We start from the raw sequence: 18,870 nt of genomic DNA, 5'->3' as shown, positions 1-18,870 counted from the left end.
TGGGCTGTCCCTCCCCCCAACCCCCAGGCATTGACTAGAATGGCCCGTCTCTTCTGAGCAACAAGAAAGTAGCCCCACGTCCCTTGGCAGATGGGGTGGCCCTGCTTTTAGGTGGGCCTCTTTGGCAGGCCCCTGGCTCTTGGGCTAGAGGCGCTCAGCTGCTGATCAGAAACTTCCCGGCATCACAGGGGCACCTGTGAGGAAAAGCCCTCCTGTTTCAAACACACGAATGATACGAGGTGACACCCCCAAGGTCAGGAGTGAGGCGGTTCTGTCTCCTGACCCGCGGGCGAGGCTCAGGGGACCAGATCTTCCTGGGCTTGCCTCCTCCATGCTCCCTAGCCAGGTCCTTGGCCGAGGCTGCAAAAACGCTGCCGCTTCGAAGGACAGAGGACAGTAGGGGGCCAGAACCTGTCTCAGACCAGGATTCCCAGCCTCCCCGGGCTTATCGCATAAGGTGTGTGTAGCATCATACGTGAGAAAGAACACAGATTCGCCGTTCTAGTCAGACTGTTTATTTACTCCCGCGGAGTTGTGTTTGTTTCCATTAAAGCCGAAAATAGATTAACGGTTACAGTGGTGAGTTTTTAGCTGTCATCAGTGGCCTGTGAGCCTAGGGACCCGGATTTTCCTTGAAATGTTCACAGAGGGCACACTTGTAATCTGAGGAGCCCTCCTGCTCCTCGTTCTCACTGGGGGCCTCATTTGGGGACATGACTGACAGGGCTGCCAGCAGGATGGAATAACAGGTGTTATACAGAGACATCACCGTACCATAGTCGGGGTAAACTGGGGGGCTGACGGGCAGTTCCCCTGTGTCATCCCTTCTGGCAGTAGCCAGGGGCACAAACATCATGTTCCTGGAGGTGCCCTCCCCACTCAGGCCACCTGGCTCACTCGGGCCATGAGTTGCCATGGCATACCCGGCTGCGCTGCTCAGAGACCAAATGCCAGAGAAGGCGAAGGACTGGCTGCCGCTGGGACCCTGAGCATTTGGGGCTGCGCCGAGGACCGTCTTGTCGTCGTTGGCGGGTTCCTCGTGATGGATTCGTGGGGACTGTCTTGTTGCTGCCACCGGCTTCTTTCTCTTTGGAGTTGGTGCACTGGTGCCTAGCCAGGTGGTGGTGACTCTCAGGTCACTTTTCCTCTGAATGTTCCTGAGCAGGAAAGGCTTGTCTCTCTGAAAGTTGGCGTTGCGGTAAATCTGAAACGAGATGCGAGATTCATCATTTTAGTCATTCTGGGAGGGAAGATTTGTGTCTGCTGCCACCGAGACTGCCACCTCCTTTCCCTCTTCTCCCTCCCCTCCCCTCCCCCTCCCCCTTCCTCCTCCCCTTCTCCCCCATCCTCCCCCTTGCCTCCCTCTCCCTCCTCTTCCCCCCACAATCCCCTTCCACCTCTCTCCTTCCTCTTCTTCTCCCCCCTCCCCCTCCTCCTCCCATTCCCCCTCCCCCCTTACCCCCCCCCACTCCCTGCCCCTGGATCCCCCCACCACCACTCCCTGCCCCCGGCCCCTCCCACAGCAGTCATAATGGTCTGGTTCCACTATGGAGAAAAGTTCCTTTTAAGTTGTCTACAAGGCTCACTATGCCCTGGGACCTAACTAAACTCACTGAATAAAGACACATAAAGCCCAGTTGAAGGGATTCACATACCTATTTGACGTTACCTGGCCTCTGAATGTTTAGTCATACCTGCACACTCCATCTAAGGGGGTTGTAGGTTAATAGGAAAGCCTAGACTTTCTCATCTCTCCATAATGTCTCTCGAGAAAGAAAGTTGTCCTCGGAAATTAAACCCTTTCAGTAGATCATTCATCTGGGGTCTACTAGGAAGGTGCTGAAAAGACAGAAAACATGGGAAACCAAGGACTTTCTACTTACCAGCATTCTCTTATTCCCTGGGGACTGAATCCCCCAAGGGTCGGTTGCGCGTATTTTGCTGAAGCCGTACAGGTTCAGCAGGCGGATGAAAGTCTTCAAGCTGTCAGTTTCAAAGATTCTCTCCGCGCCTCTGCGGTGAAGAACCTCCCTCTGGAAAAGGTCTTTGTCGATGATCACGGTGTCCCCAGCATCGTTCCAGCGCACCGACGTGAAGGTGTTGTCCTCCAGGATCATCCAAAGCTTTCTTGGGAAGGAGAGCCCAAGAATACTGTTGTTTTCTCCCACGTTGGCGGTGCCTTGGTTTGGGGCCTGTGGTTGTGGGTTGTCTTGGGGGCCTGGATCTTGGATCACTGCTTGGTCCCTATTCATCACCAAAATCTCCCCGGAATCCAAATTTGGATCCTGGGATGAACTAGATGGTAATTCTGGTGCTGGCTCTCCATCACCAGATGGGGCCAGCTTCCCTTTGGGTATCTCCTTAGCACTCTGACTAGCCATGGAGCTAGTCTAGACCAAGAGCACTTTTGCCATGAGAATGTCTCACTGACCTCTCAAGTCGCAAATGCCTTCGGTCAGTATGGGGATGCCCAATATATACCGTCCACAAAATTCTAGAATCTCGTAGTGAGGCAACCAGCTACCTAAGTCATCGCCTCTTTATTTGTCATGTGATGTCACAAAGGTGGCTCACAGCTGATCTGGCAAGGCAGCACTGGCCAAGTGTGGGGGAGGGGATGGGCACAGGGCCCCCAGCTTCTCTCTTTTCCAAAAGTATATGCAAACATCTGGTTTGAGTTCCCAGGAAGGGCTCCTGTCTGCAGCCAGGAACATTGTTTCATGGGACCAGGCCCTGGATGGGAAGAGAAACCATGATCCGAGGTCCACTCCCACTCCAGGGATGGGGGAGACAAGTTGCTGGTCTCTCAGATTTGGTCAAGAGCCAGGCCCTGGTTAGTCCTGGCTTGGGCTGCCCCCAAGACTGCCTGGGTCAGATGGACCCTTGGGGTCGGTACCTCTCAGAAGATGGCAATCCCTAGAGGACTTGTCCTAGTCTTACTTGGTAGCCCCCGTTTATTCCTACCTGCCCTCCCCCCCCCCCCATACTTACTGCTTTGGTCTCTTCCAAAATTTCCTGCTGGTTACTTGGTACTGCTCAGAAAGGCCCCAACAAAAAGTCCTGTTTTCATGCCCCCTGTGTCAAGTTGTCCTCAGGGTAGGGTCTCAGTTAGGCCCCCTTTTATGCTGCCCCCACACAATTCCCTTTTTGGTCTCTTCCAACTGTTCCTGCTAGTTAGTTGGTCCTGCTCAGATAGGCCCCAACAAAGGGTCCTATTTTCTTGTCCCCTGGGTCAAGTTGTCCCCAGAGTAGGGTCTCAGTTGATGAGCCCCCCTTTTATTCCTGCCCCCCCCCCACTTCCTGCTTTGGTCTCTTCCACGTATTCCTGCTGGTTAGTTGCTCCTATGCATATAGGCCCCAACAAAGAGTCCTATTTTCTTCCTCCAGGTCAAGTTGTCCTCAGGGCAGGGTTTCAGTTGGTAGCCCCCCATTTATTCCTGCTGCCCCCCCCCCACACTCACCGCTTTGGTCTCTTCCAACTGTTCCTGCTGGTTAGTTGCTCCTGCGCATAGACCCCAAAAGAGACTCCTATTTTCTTGCCCCCTAGGTCAGGTTGTCCCCAGAGTAGGGTCTCAGTTGGTAGCCTCCCCTTTTATTCCTGTCACCCCCCCCCCCCACTTCATGGTTTGATCTCTTCCATTGTTCGGGCTTGTTAGTTGCTCCTGCTCAGATAGGCCCCAACAAAGAGTCCTGTTTTCATGCCCCTAGGTCAAGTTGTCCTCAGAATAGGGTTTCAATCGGTAGCCCCCCATTTATCCCTGTCGCCCTTCCCACAACTTACTGCTTTTGTCTCCTCCAAAGATTCCTGCTGGTTAGTTGTTACTGCTCAGACAGGTCCCAACAAAGAGTCCTGTTTTCTTGCCCCCTACAATAAGTTGTCCTCAGAGTAGGGTCTCAGTTGGTAGCCCCATTTTATTCCTGGCCCCCCCACCACTTCTTGGTTTGATCTCTTCCACTGTTCCTGCTGGTTAGTTGGTCCTGCTCAGATAGGCCCCAACAAAGAGTCCTGTTTAATTGCCCTCTAAGTCAAGTTGTCCTCAGAGTAGAGTCTCAGTTGGTAGCCCCCCTTTTATTACTGCACCCCCACACTTCCCATGTTGGTCTCCCCCAATTGCTCCTGCTGGTTAGTTGCTCCTGCTCAGCTAAGCCCCAAGAAAGGGTCCCATTTTCTTGTCTTGTCCCCTAGGTCAAATTGTCCCCAGAGTAGGGCCTCAGTTGCTAGCCCACCCTTTTATTCCGGACCCATTAACTAACTTCCTGCTTTGGTCTCTTCCAACTGTCCCACTGGTTAGTTGGTGCTGCTCAGATAGGCCCCAACAAAGGGTCCTGTTTTCTTGCCCCAGGTCAAATTGTCCTCAGAGTACATTCCTAGTTGGTAGCCCCACTTCTATTTCTGCCCCTCCCCCACTTCCCGCTTTGGTCTGCTCCACTGTTCCTGCTGGTGAGTTGCTCCTGCTTAGGTAGGCCCCAACAAATAGTCCAATTTTCTTCCCCCTAAGTCAAGTTGTCCTCAGAATACGGTCTCAGTTGGTAGCCTCCGCTTTTATTCCTACCCCTCCCCACGCTTTCTGCTTAGCTGTCTAACACCTGGTCCTGCTGGTGAGTTGTTCCTCCTCAGATAGTCCCCAAGAAAGACTCCTATTTTCTTGCACCCAGGTCAAGTTGTCCTCAGAATAGGGTTTCAGTTTGTAGCCCCCCTTTCATTCCCTCTCCCGCACTTCCCAATTTGTCTTCCAACTATTCCTGCTGGTTAGTTGGTCCTGCTCAGATAGGGCCCAACAAAGAGTCCTCTTTTCTTTCTCCCAGGTCAAGTTGTCATCAGAGTAGGGAGTCAGTTGGTGGACCCCCTTTTGTTCCTACCACCCACCCCATGCTTCCTGCTTTGGTGTTTTCAAACTGTTCCTACTGGTTGGTTGGTCCTGCTCAGAAAGGCTCCAACTGTGAGTCCTATTTTCATTCCCCTAGGTCAACCTGATCTCAGAGTAGGATTTCAGATGGTAGCCTCCTTTCTATTCCTACCACTCCCCCCCACCACCACACACACACACACACACACACACACACACACACACACACACACTTCCTGGTTTGGTCTATTCCAACTGTTCCTGCTGGTTAGTTGGTCCTGCTCAGATAGTCCCCAACAATGACTCCTATTTTCTTGCCCACAGGTAAAGTTGCCCTCAGAGTAGGGTTTCAGTTGGTAGCCCCCCTTTTATTCCTGCTGCCTTTGCCCCACACTTCCTGCTTTGCTGTCTACCAACTCTTCCTGCTGATTACATAGTACCGCTCAGATAGGCCAGAAGGAAGAGCGCTGGTTTCTTGCCCCGTAGATCACCTTGTCCAGAGTAGGATCTCAGTTGGTGTCCACTTTTATTCCTGCCTCCCCACTTCCTGCTTTGGTCTCTTCCAACTGTTCCTGCTATTTAGTTGGTCCTTCACAGATAGCCCCAAAGAAAGAGTCCTGTTTCTTCCCCCGCCCCAGGTCATGTATTCCCCAGAGTATGGTCTCAGTTGGTAGCCCCCCCTTTTATTCCTGCCTCCCCACATTCTGCTTTGGTCTCTAACAACTGTTCCTGATGGGTAGTTGGTCCTGCTCAGAAAGGCCCCAACAAGGAGTCCTATTTTCTTGTCCCAGATCAAGTTCTCCTCAGAGTAAGGTTTCGGTTGGAAGCACCCCTTTTGTTCCTACTGCCCCCCCCACACTTCATGCTTTGTTCTTTTCCAACTGTTCCTGCTTGTTAGTTAGTCCTGATCAGATAGGCCCCAAGAAAAAGTCCTGTTTCCGTGCCCCCAGGGCTAGTTGTTCTCAGAGTGGATTTTCAGTTGGAAGCCCCCTTTGCATTCCTGCCCAGCACACACTTCCTGCTTTGGTCTCTTCCAACTGTTCCTCATGGTTAGTTGGTCCTGCTCATGTAGGCCCAAACAAAGATTCCTCTTTTCTTGCCCCCTAGGTCAAGTTGTCCTCAGAGTAGGGTCTCAGATGATAGCCCCCCTTTTATTTCTGCCTCCCCCCACTTTCTGCTTTGGTCTCTTACAACTATTCCTGATGGTTAGTTGGTCCTACTCAGATGGGCCCCAAGAAAGAGTCCTCTTTTCTTGCCCCCGAGGCCCAGTTTCCCTCAGAGTAGGGTTTCCTTTGGGTGCCCCAGTTTTATTCCTGCTCCACCCAACACTTCCCTAGGTGGTCTCTTCAACTGCACAGGCTGGTTAGTTGATCCTCCTAAGATAGGCCCCAGGAAAGAGCCCTGTTTTCTTGCCCCCTAGGTCACATTGTCTTCAGAGAAGCATATCAGTAGGTAGCCCCTTTTTATTCCTACCCCCTCCGCACACTCTCTGCTTAGCTGTCTAACACCTGTTCCTACTGGTGAGTTGGTCCTCCTCAGATAGTCCCTACAAAGTGTCCTATTTTCTTGCCCCCAAGTCAAGTTGTCCTCGGAGTAGGGTTTCAGTTGGTAGGCCCTCTTTTATTCCCTCTCCCACACTTCCCGCTTCCGTCCCTTCCAACTATTCCTGCTGCTTAGTTGGTCCTGCGCAGATACGCCCAACAAGGAGTCCTAATGACTTGCCCCCTAGGTCAAATTGTCCCCAGAGTAAGGTCTTAGTTGTTGGCGTCCCCTTTTATTCCTGCACCCCCTGCTTCCTGCTTTGGTCTCTTCCAACAGTTCCTGCTGCTTACTTGGTCCTGCTCAGGTAGACCCCAATAAAGACTCCTATTTTCTTGCCCCCTGGTCAATTTGTCCTCAAAGTAGGGTTTCAGTTGGCAGCCCCACTTTTATTCCTGCTGCCTCACCCACACAATGCCTGCTTTGGTCCCTTCCAACTGTTCCCTCTAGGTAGTTGGTCCTACTCAGAAACCCCCCCCCCCGAAATTCCTGTTTCCTTGCCCCCAGGGCATGTTTTCCTCAGAGGTGTGTTTCCGTTGGTAGTCCCCCTTTTATTCCTGCCCCCACACGCTTCCCCCTTTGGTCTCTTCCAACTACTTTGGTAACTTGGTCCTGCTCAGATAGCCCCCAACAAAGAGTCCTGGTTTCTTGGCCCCATGTTACATGGTCCTCAGAGTAGGGCCTTAGTTGGTAGCCCCACTTGAATGCTGCCACCCCGCTTCAAGCTCTTGTCTTCTCCAACTGTTCCTGCTGATTAGTTGGGCCTTGTTAGATAGGCTGCAGCAAAGAGTCCCGTTTCCTTGCCCCCTAGGCCAAGTTGTCCTCAGAGTAGGGTCTCAGTTTGTAGGCCCCCTTTTATTCCTACCCCCTCTGCACACACCTTCTGCTTAGCTGTCTAACAACTGTTCCTACTGGTGAGCTGGTCCTCCTCAGATAGTCCCAACAAAGAGTCCCGTTTTCTTACCCCCATGTCAAGTTGTCTTCAGAGTAGCGTTTCAGTTTGTAGCCCCCCTTTTATTCTCTCTCCCCCACTTCCTGCTTTGGTCTCTTCCACCTATTCCTGCTGGTTACTTGGTCTTGCTCAGATAGGGCCCAACAAAGAGTCCTCTTTACTTGCCCCCTAGGTCAAGTTGTCCCCAGAGTAAGGTCTTAGTTGTTAGCCCCCCCTTTATTCCTGGGCCAACAGTTCTTGCTGGGTAGTTGGTCCTACTCAGGTAGGCCACAACAATCAGTCCTATTTTCATGTCCTTATGTCATGTTGTCCTCAAAGTAGGGTTTCTGTCGGTAGCCCCCTTTTGATTCCTGCCACCCCCTTACACACACTTCCTCATTTCTTCTCTCGTAATGGTTCCTGCTGGTGAGTTGGTCCTGCTCATGTAGGCCCGAAACAAGAGTCCTGTTTTCTTGCCCCCTAGGTCAATTTGTCCTCAGAGTAGGGTCTCAGTTGGTTGCCTCCCTTTTTCTCCCGCCTCCCCACATCCTGCTTTGGTCTCTCACAACTGCTGCTATTGGTTCATTGGTCCTGCTAAGATAGGCCCCAACAAAGAGTCCTGTTTTCATGCCCCCAGATCAAGTTATCCTCAGAGCAGGGTCTCAGTTGGTAGGCCCTCTTTTATACCTGCCCTCCCCACTTCCTGGTCTCTTCCAACTGCTCCTGCCGCTTAGTTGTTCCTGGTCAGATAAGCCCCAACAAAGAGTTCTGTTTTCTTGCTCCAGGTCAAATGGTCCTCAGAGTAGGGTCTCAGTTGGTAGCCCCACTTTTATTGATGCCTCCCCTCACTTCCAGCTTTGATCTGCTCCCGAGGCTCCTGCTGGTTAGTTGGTCCTGTTCAGATAGACTCCAACAAAGAGTCTTGTTTCCTTGCCCCCATGTCAGTTTGTCCTCAGAGTAGGGTTTCAGCTGGTAGCGCCTTTTTATTCCTGCACCCCCTCACACACTTCCAGCTTTGGTCTCTTCCAACTGTTCCTGCTGGTTAGTTGGTCCTGCTCAGATAGGCCCAAAAAAGAGTCCTGTTTTTTTTTTTTTCCCACTAGGTCAAGTTGATCTCACAGTAGGACCTCAGTTGGTAGACCCCCTTTGATTGCCTCCACCAAACACCTGCCGCATTGGTCTGTTCCAACTGTATCTGCTGGTTAGTTGGTTCTTCTCAGATGGGCCGCAACAAAGAGTCCATTTCTCATGACCCCTAGATGAAGTTATCCTCAGAGTGTGGTCTCAGTTGGTTGTACCCCTTCTATTCCTGCCACCCCCCTCTGCCTGCTTTGGTATGTTCCAACTGTATCTGCTGGTTAGTTGGTTGTCTTCAGATAGGCCCCAAGAAAATGTCCTAGTTTCTTGCCCTCTAGGTCAAGTTTTCTGCAGAGTAGGGTCTCAGTTTGTAGCTTCCCCATTTATTCCTGCCCCCCCACCCCCCGGCTTCCTCCTTTGGTTTAATCCAATGTTTCCTGCTGGTTGGTTACTCCTGCTCAGATAGGCCCCCAAAAAGAGTCCTGTTTTCTTCTTGCCCCAGGTCAAGTTCTCCTCCGAGTAGGGTTTCAGTTTGTGGCCCCCCTATTGTTTTCTCCCCCCACGCTTCCCGCTTTGGTCTCTTCCAGCTGGTCCTGCTCAGGTAGGTCCCAACTAAGAGCCCTGTTTCTTGCCCCCAATGTCAACTTGTCTGAAGAACAGGTTCTCAGTTGGCAGCCTCCCTTTTTTCCTGACCCCCAATCCTGCTTTGGTCTCTTCCAGCTGTTCCTGTTAGTTAGTTGGTCCTACTCAGATAGGCCGCAACCAATAGTCCTGTTTTCTTGTCCCCTACATCGAGTTGTCTTCAGAGTAGGGTCTCAGTCGATGGCCCCCCTTTTATTCCTGCCCCTGCAATTCACACTTTGGCCTCTTCCAACTGTTCCTGTTAGTGAGCTGGTCCTGCTCAGATAGGCCCCAACAAAGAGTCCTGTTTCCTTGGCCCCAGGTTACATGGTCCTCAGAGTAAGGCCTTAGTTGGTAGCCCCACCTTAACGCTGCCACCCTGCTTCAAGCTTCTGTCTTCTCCAACTGTTCCTGCTGATTAGTTGGGCCTTGTTAGATAGGCCGCAGCAAAGAGTCCTGTTTCCTTGCCCCCTAGGTCTAGTTGTCCTCAGAGTATGGTCTCAGTTGGTAGCCTCCCCTTTTATTCCTAACCCTTCTGCGCACGTTCTGCTTGGCTGTCTAACAACTGTTCCTACTGGTGAGCTGGCCCTCCTCAGATAGTCCCAACAAAGAGTCCCGTTTTCTTGATCAAGATCTGTTTTTCCAGATCAAGATGTCCTCAGAGTAGTGTTTCAGTTTGTAGCCCCCCTTTTATTCTCTCTCCCCCACTTCCCACTTTGATCTCTTCCAACTATTCCTGCTGGTTACTTGGTCTTGCTCAGATAGGGCCCAACAAAGAGTCCTCTTTACTTGCCCCCTAGGTCAAGTTGTCCCCAGAGTAAGGTCTTACTTGTTAGCCCCCTTTTATTCCTGCACCCCCTACTTCCTGCTTTGGTCTCTTCCAACAGTTCCTGCTGCTTAGTTGGTCCTGCTCAGATAGGCCCTAAAGAAGAGTCCTGTTTTCTTACTCCCTAGGTCAAGTTGTCCTCAGAGTAGGGTCTCAGTTGGTAGCCCTGCTTTTTTCCCGCATCGCCCCCCCACCCCCCACATTTCCTGCATTGTTCTCTTCCAAATGTTCCTGCTGCTTAGGTGGTCCTGCTCACATAGGCCCCAAATTAGAGTCCTGATTTCTTGTCCCATAGGTTAAGTTGTCCTCAGAGTCGGGTCTCAGTTTTTAGCCCCCCTGTTATAACTGCCCCACCCCCACTTCCCGCTTACTCTCTTCCAACTGTTCCTGCTGGTTAGCTGGTCCTGCTTAGATAGGCCCCAAGCAAGAGTCCTGTTTTCTTGCCCCAGGACAAGTTGTCCTCAGAGTAAGTTCTCAGTTGGTAGTCCCCCTTTTATTCCTGCCCCTCCCTCACTTCTCGCTTTGGTCTCTTCCAACTGCTCCTGTTGGTTAGTTGTTCCTGGTCAGGTAGGCCCCCAACAAAGAGTCCTGTTTTCTTGCCTCCTGAGTCAACTTGTCCTCAGAGTCGGGTCTCAGTTGGTTGCTCCCCTTTTATTCCCACCCCCCACACACTTCCCTATTTGGTCTCTTCTAACTGTTCCTTCTAGTTAGTTGGTCCTGCTCACCTATGTCCCAACACAGAGTCCTGTTTTCTTGCCCCCTAGGTTAAGTTGCCCTCAGAGTAGGGTCTCAGTTGGTAGCCCCCCCCCCATTCCTGCACCCCCCCCGCGCACTTCCTGCTTTGGTCTCGTCCAATTGTTCCTGCTGATGAGTATGTCCTGCTCAGATAGGCCCCAACACAGAGTCCTGGTTTTTTACCTCCAAGTCAAGTTGTCCTCAGAGTAGAGTTGCAGGCAGTAGCCCTGCCTTTATTCCTGCACATCCCAACTTCCCGCTTATGTCTGCTCCAAATGTCCCTGCTGGTTCCTTGCTCTGCTTAGGCCCCAACGAAAAGTCCTATTTTCTTGCCGCCTAAATGAAGCTGTCCCCAAGGTAGGGTCTCAGTTGGTAGCCCCCCTTTATACTTGCAGCCTCGCCCCACACATTTTGCTTTGGTCTTTTCCAAGTATTCCTGCTTGTTAGTTGGTTCTGCTCAGATAGGCCCCAACAAAAAGTCCTATATTCTTGCTCTCTGGTCAAGGAGTCCTCAGAGTAGGGGTTCAGGGGGTACCCGTCTTTTATTCCTGCCTCCTCACTTCCCACTTTGGTCTCTTCCAAATGTCCCTGCCGGTTAATTGTTCCTGCTCAGATAGGGCGAACAAAGAGTTATGTTTTCATGCCCCCTAGGTCAAGTTATCCTCAGAGTAGTGTCTGAGTTTGTACCCTCCTTTTATTCTTGTCCTCCCCCAATTCCCACTTTGATCTCTTCCAACAGTTCCTTCTGGTTAATTGGACCTGCTCTGATAGGCCCCGACAAAGACTGATTTTCTTCCCCCAGGCCAATTGTCCTCAGAGGTGGTTTTCAGTTTGTAGCCCCACTTTCATTCCTGCCACCCCCCAACACACACACACACACACACACACACACACACACACACACACACACTTCCTGCTTTGGTCTCCTGCAAATGTTCCTGATGAGTTGGTTCTGCTCAGATAGGCACCACCAAGAGTCCTGTTTTCCTGCCCCCTATGTCAAATTGTCCTCAGAGTAGTGTCTCACTTGGTAGCACCCCTTTTATTCCTGCCCCTCCCCACTTCCCGCTTTGGTCTCTTGCAACTGTTCCTGCTGGTTAGTTGGTCCTACTCAGATAGGCCCCAGCAAAGAGTCCTGTTGACTTGCCCCCAGGTCAAGTTGTCCTCAGAGTAGGGTCTCAGTTGGTAGGCCCCCTTTATTGCTTCCACTTGCTGCTTTGGTCTCTTCCAACTGTTCCTTTTGGTTGGATGGTCCGGCTCAGATAGGCCCCAAGAAAGAGTCCTATCTTCATGCCCTAGGTCAAGGTGTCTTCAAAGTAGGGTTTCAGTTTTTAGTCCCCCTTTGTTCCCTTCCCCACTCTTCCCGCTGTGGTCTCCTCCAACTGGTCCTGCTTCTTAGTTGGTCCTGCTCAGATAGACACGCACCAGTAGTCCTGGTTTCTTGCCACCGGGTCAAATTGTGTTCAGGAGAGGGTCTCAGATGGTTGCCTTCCCTTTTATTTGTTTCCCCCACTTCCTGCATTGGTCTCTTCAAAATGTTAATGCTGGTTAGTTGCTCCGGCACAGATAGGCCCCAACAAAGAGTCCTTTTTTCTTGCCCCCAGGTAAAGTTCTACTCAGAGAATGGTTTCAGGTGGTTGACCCCTTTTATTCCTGCTGCCCCCCTCACAGTTTCTGCTTTGGTCTCTTCCTACTGGTCCTGCTGATTAGGTGTTCCTGCTCAGATAGGCCCCAAAAAGAGTCCTGTTCTCTTGCCCCCAGTTCAAGTTGCCCTCAGAGTAGTTTCTCAGTTGGTAGCCCCCCGTTTATTCCTACCGCCATCAAAGTTCCGCCTCGGTCTCTTCCACGTGCTCCTGCCGGTTAGTTGGTCCTCTTCAAATAGGCCACAACAATGAGTCCTTTTATCTTTCCCCCAGGTCAAGTTGTCCTCAGAGTAGGGTTCCAGTTGGTAGCCCCCGTTTTATTCCAGCCACCCCTCCCCAGCACACACTCCCATCTTTGGTCTCCACCAAATATTCCTGCTGGTTAGTTGGTCCTGCGCATTGAGGCCCGAGCAAAGAGTCCTGTTTTCTTGTCCTCTAGATCAAGTGGTCCTCAGAGTAGGATCCCAGTTGGTAGCCCCCCCCCTTTCTGCTTTGGTCTTTTCCAACTGTTCCATCTGGTTAGTTGGTCCTGCTCAGATAAGCCCCAAAAGAAAGTCCTGTTTTCTTGCCCCCAAGTCACGTTGTCCTCAGAGTTGGTTTTCAGTTGTTAGCTCCCCTTTTATTCATGGTGACCACACACTTCCCACTTTGGTCTCTTCCAACTGATCCTGCTGGTTAGTTGGTGCTGCTCACGTAATGCCCTGATAACGCGTCCTGATTTCTTGCCCCTAGGTCACGTTGTCATCAGAGTAGGTCTCAGTTGGTAGCCCGCACGTTCCACACCTCCTCCTCAGGGGCACAGTTGTTCTCCAGGAGGACCACCCCCAAGACCAGCACCAGGAGGCTGGCCGTGGGCATGCCCTGCCTACTGCTTAGCATCCCATGACATATCAGGCCAAGGATGGTGACCAGGAAGAAGGAGTGGTCTCTGGCGTCCGCTTCCTTCACGTCAACACCAAAGACCAGCTGCAGATACTCGCAGGCTTGGCGGAAGATCGTGGGGACGTGGTCCTGGTCATCTTGGCTGACCGCCGCCAGCATCTCCGCCTGTGTGGTCGGTCGGCTGCTGAGTGCGATACTTGAGGAGCAGGAATGCCACCAGGTCAGCCAGCCTCATGCCGAATGCATCTGGGAGCGAGGGCTGGGCTCCTTCTGGGGCCCCTCTGGTGCTGGACCCCTCCTCATCGGGGCTGCTGGGGTCCTCATCGGACTGGCTCCACGGAGCACCTGCCATGTCAGCGGGGGAGGGGCAGGCATTCGGAAGGCTCAGACTCACTCTGTTGAGGGGCCCAGGCTCCCTCTGTCCTCCTTCTGCACCCTCGCCAAGAATGGCCGCAGGACCCAGGCCCTGCCCTCTGCCCACTTGAGGTGTCCCAGCCGCCTCCCCCAACCCACACACACACCCCCTGTGTCTGTGAGACTCCGCTGTGGAAGTCGGGCCCGACTCGTCCACCCAAATGCCCATCCTGCCCCTGGCCCTTCACAGAAGGACGCGGGTGCCCGAACTCCGGCAGGTTCCTTCTGTGTGTCCTAGGGACCTGAGTCCTTCGGTCCTCCCCCCATGTCCCCACCTGGACTCCCTAGCCCGGCCCGTGCCCCTGCCCTTTCTGACCTGGGATCCCGTCCCTCACCCCAAGGTCCTCAGCTCCCTCAAACCCCCGAGGTACAGTTGAGTGGACACAGCCTGCGGCCGCCCTCTCCAGAAACCCCGGCCTCAGCGGGGCCTGAGCGCCTCTACCCAGGGTGGGTGGGTGTAGTAGGCCCTACCGCTCTCCCTCAGGTCCAGACACCAGCTCCAGGAAGAGCCTGGGCCCGTCCCTCTGGGGCCCCGAGTCTACCACCCTTAGCCCCGCTGGGAGAAGGGCTCCGCCTGACCACCCTGCCGGGGTCTCTCGGGCTGCCGGCTGGACTGACCTGGATTCCGGGATGGGGGGCCGGCCGTGCTCCCTCACATGTCGACGTGCACGCCTTGCTGCCCGGCCGGGCCCCTTCTCTCTGCCGGCCCGAACCAGGCATCCCAGACCGAGGCCCCCACCTCTGTCACCATCCTTTCCGGGATCCTCACCTTGACTCTGACCGGCTCGGGCCGTGCCCCCGCCCTCTGAACAGCTGAGTCTGTGCGCCTCAGATCCAGGCTCTCACTCCCCGACTTCCTGGAGACAGAGGCAGGGAGCACACCGCAGCCACTGTCCCCTCCCCGCTACATTGTGATCAGCTGCCCAGAAGGCATCGCACTGAACAGAGATCCCAGGCCAGCCTGGCTCGGGCAGGGCATCTCCACTGCAGGACTCCCCCCCTGGAGCCCCACCGCCTCAGCCTTCTTTCATTTCTTCTGCTCCTCTTAGGGGACCTTTCCCTGCCTTCCCATGGGGACCGCAGCTGCTAGACAGTCACCTATGGGTGGGACGTGTCCTGCCTCTCCTAGTGTCCTCACTGCCAACACAGGGCCCTTCCGAGAGTGAGCAGAGCTCAGCGAATGTCCGGCCACAAATGTCCCAGTGAGCTGGGGACCTCTGCTCAGATCGAGTGTCTCCTCCTTTCTTGGAGACCCAAGCAAAGGCAGGCACACATCTCTATGTCCCTCGTCCAGAATGACAGACGACAAGGGACAAGAAGCAAGAACGAACATCTTTTATTGCTCCATGCCCTGAAACCATCCGTTTACTGCCAAGGTCTTCACGTTTGCAAGACATCCCTGTCTGTGCCCAGCCCAGGCACCGCGATTCCCTTCTGGATCCCGAACGAGGACGGAAGGGTTCCCAGCTCGTTGCACCAAACGGCACAACTCTGACTCTTGAACACCTGTGGCGTGGGTGCCACTCCCACACTGAGCCCGAAGCTCACGAAACCTTCTATGACAAGGAACAACAACTGAAAACTTCCTCGAGGAAACAAAGATCGATTTCCGAGGCCACGTAGACAGAGAACAAGAACCCACCCAAACGTGCGCTTGGCCCGCTTTCCCCCAAGCCGCCCTGGCCCTCCACTACTCACAACGCCCAGCGCCCGCTCTGCTCGCACTCGCAGGGGAGAAGTGGCCTGGCTTCGTGCCCCGCAGGAGAAGCTGCTCGACCCCAGGTGGGAACGGGCCCGGCTGCCCCTCGGGCTCAGGCCCGCTCTTCCTCATGGCTCACAGCCTCTTCGGACAGACACGGAGACCCGGGCTGCCTGCTGTTGACCGCGAGGATGTGCTGCAGCACTTGCACGCCGCTGGTTTCTGCGTGGGCCCTGGGACCCCACAGGAACTCGTAGCGTGTGGGCTCGCTGCCGGGCACCTGCCGGTACTCCAGGTACCCTTCCTGCACCCAGACTTCGGTCAGCAGCTCCCTGGGCTCCCCATAGAATACGTGCTCCCTGCCGGCATACACCCCCATGACCCCCAGCGCTTCCCACACCGCCTCCTCAGGGGCACGGTCGTCCTCCAGGAGGATCACCCACAGGACCAGCGCCAGGAGGCTGGTCTTGGGCATGCCCTCCCTACCACTCGGCGTCCCATCGCAGCTGAGGCCCAGGATGCTGACCAGGACGTAGGAGCGCTCGCGGGGGTCCACTTCCTTCACGTCGACTCCAAAGACCAGCTGCAGATACTCGCAGGCTCGGCGGAAGATCACGGGGAAGCTGTCTTGGTCATCTTGGCTAACCGCCGCCAGCATCTCCGCCCATGTGGTCGGCTGCTTGGTGCGATACTTGAGGAGCAGAAGCAGCACCAGGCCGGCCACCTTCACGCGGAGCGCATCTGGGAGCGAGGCCTGGGCCCCTGCCGGGGCCCCCCAGGTGCTCGACCCCTCCTCATCGGGGCTGCTGGAGCCCTGGTGGGACTGGCTCCCCGAAGCGCCTGCCATGGCACTGGGGGAGGGGCAGGAGCTCCGAGGGCTCTGGGGAGGACTCGGGGACCCGGCAGCAGCAGACCCCTCCTCCAGGGGGACCAGAAGGAGGACAGAGCAGGAGGAGGACAGGGAGGAAGGGGAGGAGGAGGAGGAGGAGGGAGATAGGTACCCCCCGTCCTCCTCCTCTGCTTTCTCCTCCTCCAACTCCACGTCCTCCTCCAACTCCTCCTCTTCCTCCGACTCCACCTCCTCCACCTCCAACTCCTCCTCTTCCAACTCCTCTTCCTCCGACTCCACCTCCTCCACCTCAACCTCCACCTCCTCCACCTCAACCTCCACCTCCAAATCCACTTCTTCCATCTCCTCCTCCTCCACCTTCTCCTCCTTCAACTCCACCTCCTCCACCTCCTCCTCCTCCAAATCCACCTCCTCCTCCAAATCCACCTCCTCCACCTCCTCCACCTCCACCTCCTCCTTCTTCAACTCCACCTCCTCCTTCTTCAACTCCACCTCCTCCACCTCCCTGTCCTCAGGCTCTGGCAGCGGTGCATCCCGTGGCAGCGGGACCTCTCTTGGCTCCTCCTTAGGCTTGCAGAACACACTCCTCTCACCCAGGGGCATGATGGTCACCAGACCCTGAACACAGAAGAGGGGTGGCTCCTCAGGAGGAGGCCCAGCCCACAGAGCACGAGCTCCCAGGCCTGAGAGCGGGGCCGCGTGGGGGTTGGGGGCCGAGGGGTCCCCTCTGGGGTAGGATGAACGAGCCCCTGGCCCCACGCGCAGAGCACGCACCTCGCCTGGACAACCGACTGGCACGCGGCCGCGCCTCCTCTGCTCTGTGACCTCAGACTCCTGCCTCAGACCAAGGCCTCAACTGCAGAGCTCGCAGAGCCCCTGGAAGAGGGAGGGACGGAGGGAGGGAGGGGGGGAGGGAGGGAAGGGGCGCCTCAGGGTCTCAGGGTGGGTGCAGACCGCGAGCACCGCCCCGGGCCCCCACCCCCCACTGCGGCCAGGAGATTCTAGCCAGGACTCTGGGCGGCCCCGCCCCGGGAGCCCCCACCCCCCACCCAGGCTCCCCCTTCCAGCCTGGGCCTGCCCCTTCTGGGCCTCCGCTGACAGCCAGAGCGGACCCGAGTGGCAGGGCAGGCCTGGGCCCTACGCAGGTGTCCTGGGCTGGGAGGCAGCGCCTCCTCTCTCCCCTGCACCCCGGCCAGGGCCCGGGATCCTGCCTCGGCTGACCGGGGTCCAGCCCCGCACACCAAGGCCCTCCCCTCGCCCAGACCCACCGCGGGGGCGGCTTTCCGAGGGCGGCCCCGGGGCTGGGGTCCAAGGGGCCTCCGGCGGTCCCCCGCAGGGCTCTCCCGGGGAGCCCCGGGCCCGCTGCCTCCCACCAGAACCCTCACGGCCCGGCGAGGTCCGGGCCAAGGCGGCTGGCGTCGCACGAGGCGACCAAGTCCGGGGAGGCCCGGGGCCGATGGCGGGGGGTGGGGGGGGGGGCTCACGTGGCTTCCTTGGGGTCCCTCAGCCCTATCCTCTCGTCCCCTTCCGGACTCCCTGGGCGGCCTGGGCACGGGCTCTGCCGCCTGACGCCGGCTCCTCGCGCGCAACCAGCTCTCAGTCGGGCTGGGACCCAGAGCCCGAGTCCGCCCACGCCTCACGCCCTGGTCACAGTCGTCGTGGTCGCGCCACCCTGCGGCCTCCACCGCCGCCCCCACCGCCGGACTCATTCCCCTCTGGGTCCCAGCTCCCTCGCTCCTCTCTCTGGGCCTCACCTCCAAGCCCACGAGGCTCTGCGCCCTTCCCGCGCCTGACGGGATTCGAGGCGCGGCCGGAAGACGCCGACGCCGACGCCGAGGCCCCCTCGCCCCGCCCCGCCCCGCCAGTCTCTTGAGACCCGGATGCGGAAGTCCAGACACCCCGCGGGGCCTCATTCCCACTAGGGGCTTCCCTAGGCTGCCGCTAGGGGTCGCCTTCCGGGCCGGGGCCCGCTTTCTGGGGGCCAGAGTCCCTCCCTGGGTGTTCCCTCCGTGGCCTCCTGCACCCCGGGGATGGCCTGTGCGCGTGGCCGCTGACCATGGGAACTCGTGCCCCTCAGACCGGGGTCCGAAGGTCTCTGGGACGCACCGCCCAGGCTCAGTGACGGGGCGCCCGCCACCTCTGGCCACCCGATGCTGGGGCTCCCCGGGCCTGCAGCACGGACTGACTTCGTAGCTCTGGGCTGGGGTGGACCTGGTCTCCTGACAGCACCTGGGCCCTCCTCCCGTCTGCCCACCGGAGCGGCTGCTCCCGACAGACAGCGGCTCCTCGGTTCTCCCCAGCTCACCCATCCGACCCCCCTCCCCCGTCCAGGTGATCCGAGACCCGGATGCCCAAGTCCAGCCTCGCCCAGTGTCCCCATCCCTCCCGGGGGCCTGCGCGGACTGACTCTGTTGTGGGGTCCAGGCTCCTTTGCCTGCAGGTCCCTCTGTTCCTCATTAGGAATCGCCCCGGGACACGGGCCCTGCCCTCTGCCCACCTGAGGTGTCCCAGCCACCCCGCCCCCTGCGCCTCCTCCGGTGTCTCTGAGACCAGGCTGCGGAAGTCTGGCCCGACTCTCCTCCGCGAGTCCCCATGCCTCCCAAGGGCCCTTCTCAGAAGGCCTGAGGTCTTGAACTTTGGGACGTCCCCTCTGTCCTGGGGACCCGAGTCCCTCAGTCCTCCCTCTGACCCCCACCTGGACACCGTGGCCCCGTCCTGTGTCCCTGCCCTTTCCTGACCTAGGATCCTGTCCCTCACCCCAAGGTCCTCAGCTTCCTCAGATCCCCGAGGCACAGTGGAGTGGACG

General features: G+C 56.4%; 2 protein-coding genes and 1 pseudogene across 5 annotated transcripts; all 3 read right to left on the bottom strand.

Moving 5' to 3' along the window:
* Positions 1-499: 499 nt before the first annotated feature.
* On the bottom strand, positions 500-2,501 carry HSFX4 (heat shock transcription factor family, X-linked member 4). The gene is made up of 2 exons (XM_027052938.2): positions 1,884-2,501; positions 500-1,204 (listed from the first exon to the last, which is right to left on the bottom strand). Exons 1-2 carry the CDS (start codon positions 2,379-2,381, stop codon positions 614-616), a joined length of 1,089 nt encoding a protein of 362 aa, XP_026908739.1. The 5' UTR covers positions 2,382-2,501; the 3' UTR covers positions 500-613.
* A 9,745-nt stretch (positions 2,502-12,246) lies between these two features.
* Positions 12,247-14,470, bottom strand: LOC128311529 (melanoma-associated antigen 9-like; annotated as a pseudogene).
* Positions 14,471-14,835: 365 nt separating this feature from the next.
* Positions 14,836-16,949, bottom strand: LOC128311528 (melanoma-associated antigen 8-like). Of its 4 annotated transcripts, none has more exons than XM_053201972.1 (4): positions 16,839-16,949; positions 15,741-16,682; positions 15,214-15,390; positions 14,836-15,071 (listed from the first exon to the last, which is right to left on the bottom strand). In XM_053201972.1, exons 2-3 carry the CDS (start codon positions 16,665-16,667, stop codon positions 15,343-15,345), a joined length of 975 nt encoding a protein of 324 aa, XP_053057947.1. In that variant the 5' UTR covers positions 16,668-16,682; positions 16,839-16,949; the 3' UTR covers positions 14,836-15,071; positions 15,214-15,342. The 4 variants fall into 4 exon arrangements, with proteins under 4 accessions (XP_053057947.1, XP_053057944.1, XP_053057945.1 ...); XM_053201969.1 differs by having other exon boundaries at positions 15,214-15,675; positions 15,808-16,682; positions 16,839-16,943; XM_053201970.1 differs by having other exon boundaries at positions 14,836-15,068; positions 15,214-15,675; positions 15,808-16,682; positions 16,839-16,943.
* Between the last annotated feature and the right edge of the window lie 1,921 nt (positions 16,950-18,870).

This window comes from Acinonyx jubatus, chromosome X, assembly GCF_027475565.1.
Source record: "Acinonyx jubatus isolate Ajub_Pintada_27869175 chromosome X, VMU_Ajub_asm_v1.0, whole genome shotgun sequence".
In the NCBI taxonomy this organism is placed as follows: domain Eukaryota; kingdom Metazoa; phylum Chordata; class Mammalia; order Carnivora; family Felidae; genus Acinonyx; species Acinonyx jubatus.
This window is presented reverse-complemented; position numbering and strand designations above follow the sequence as displayed.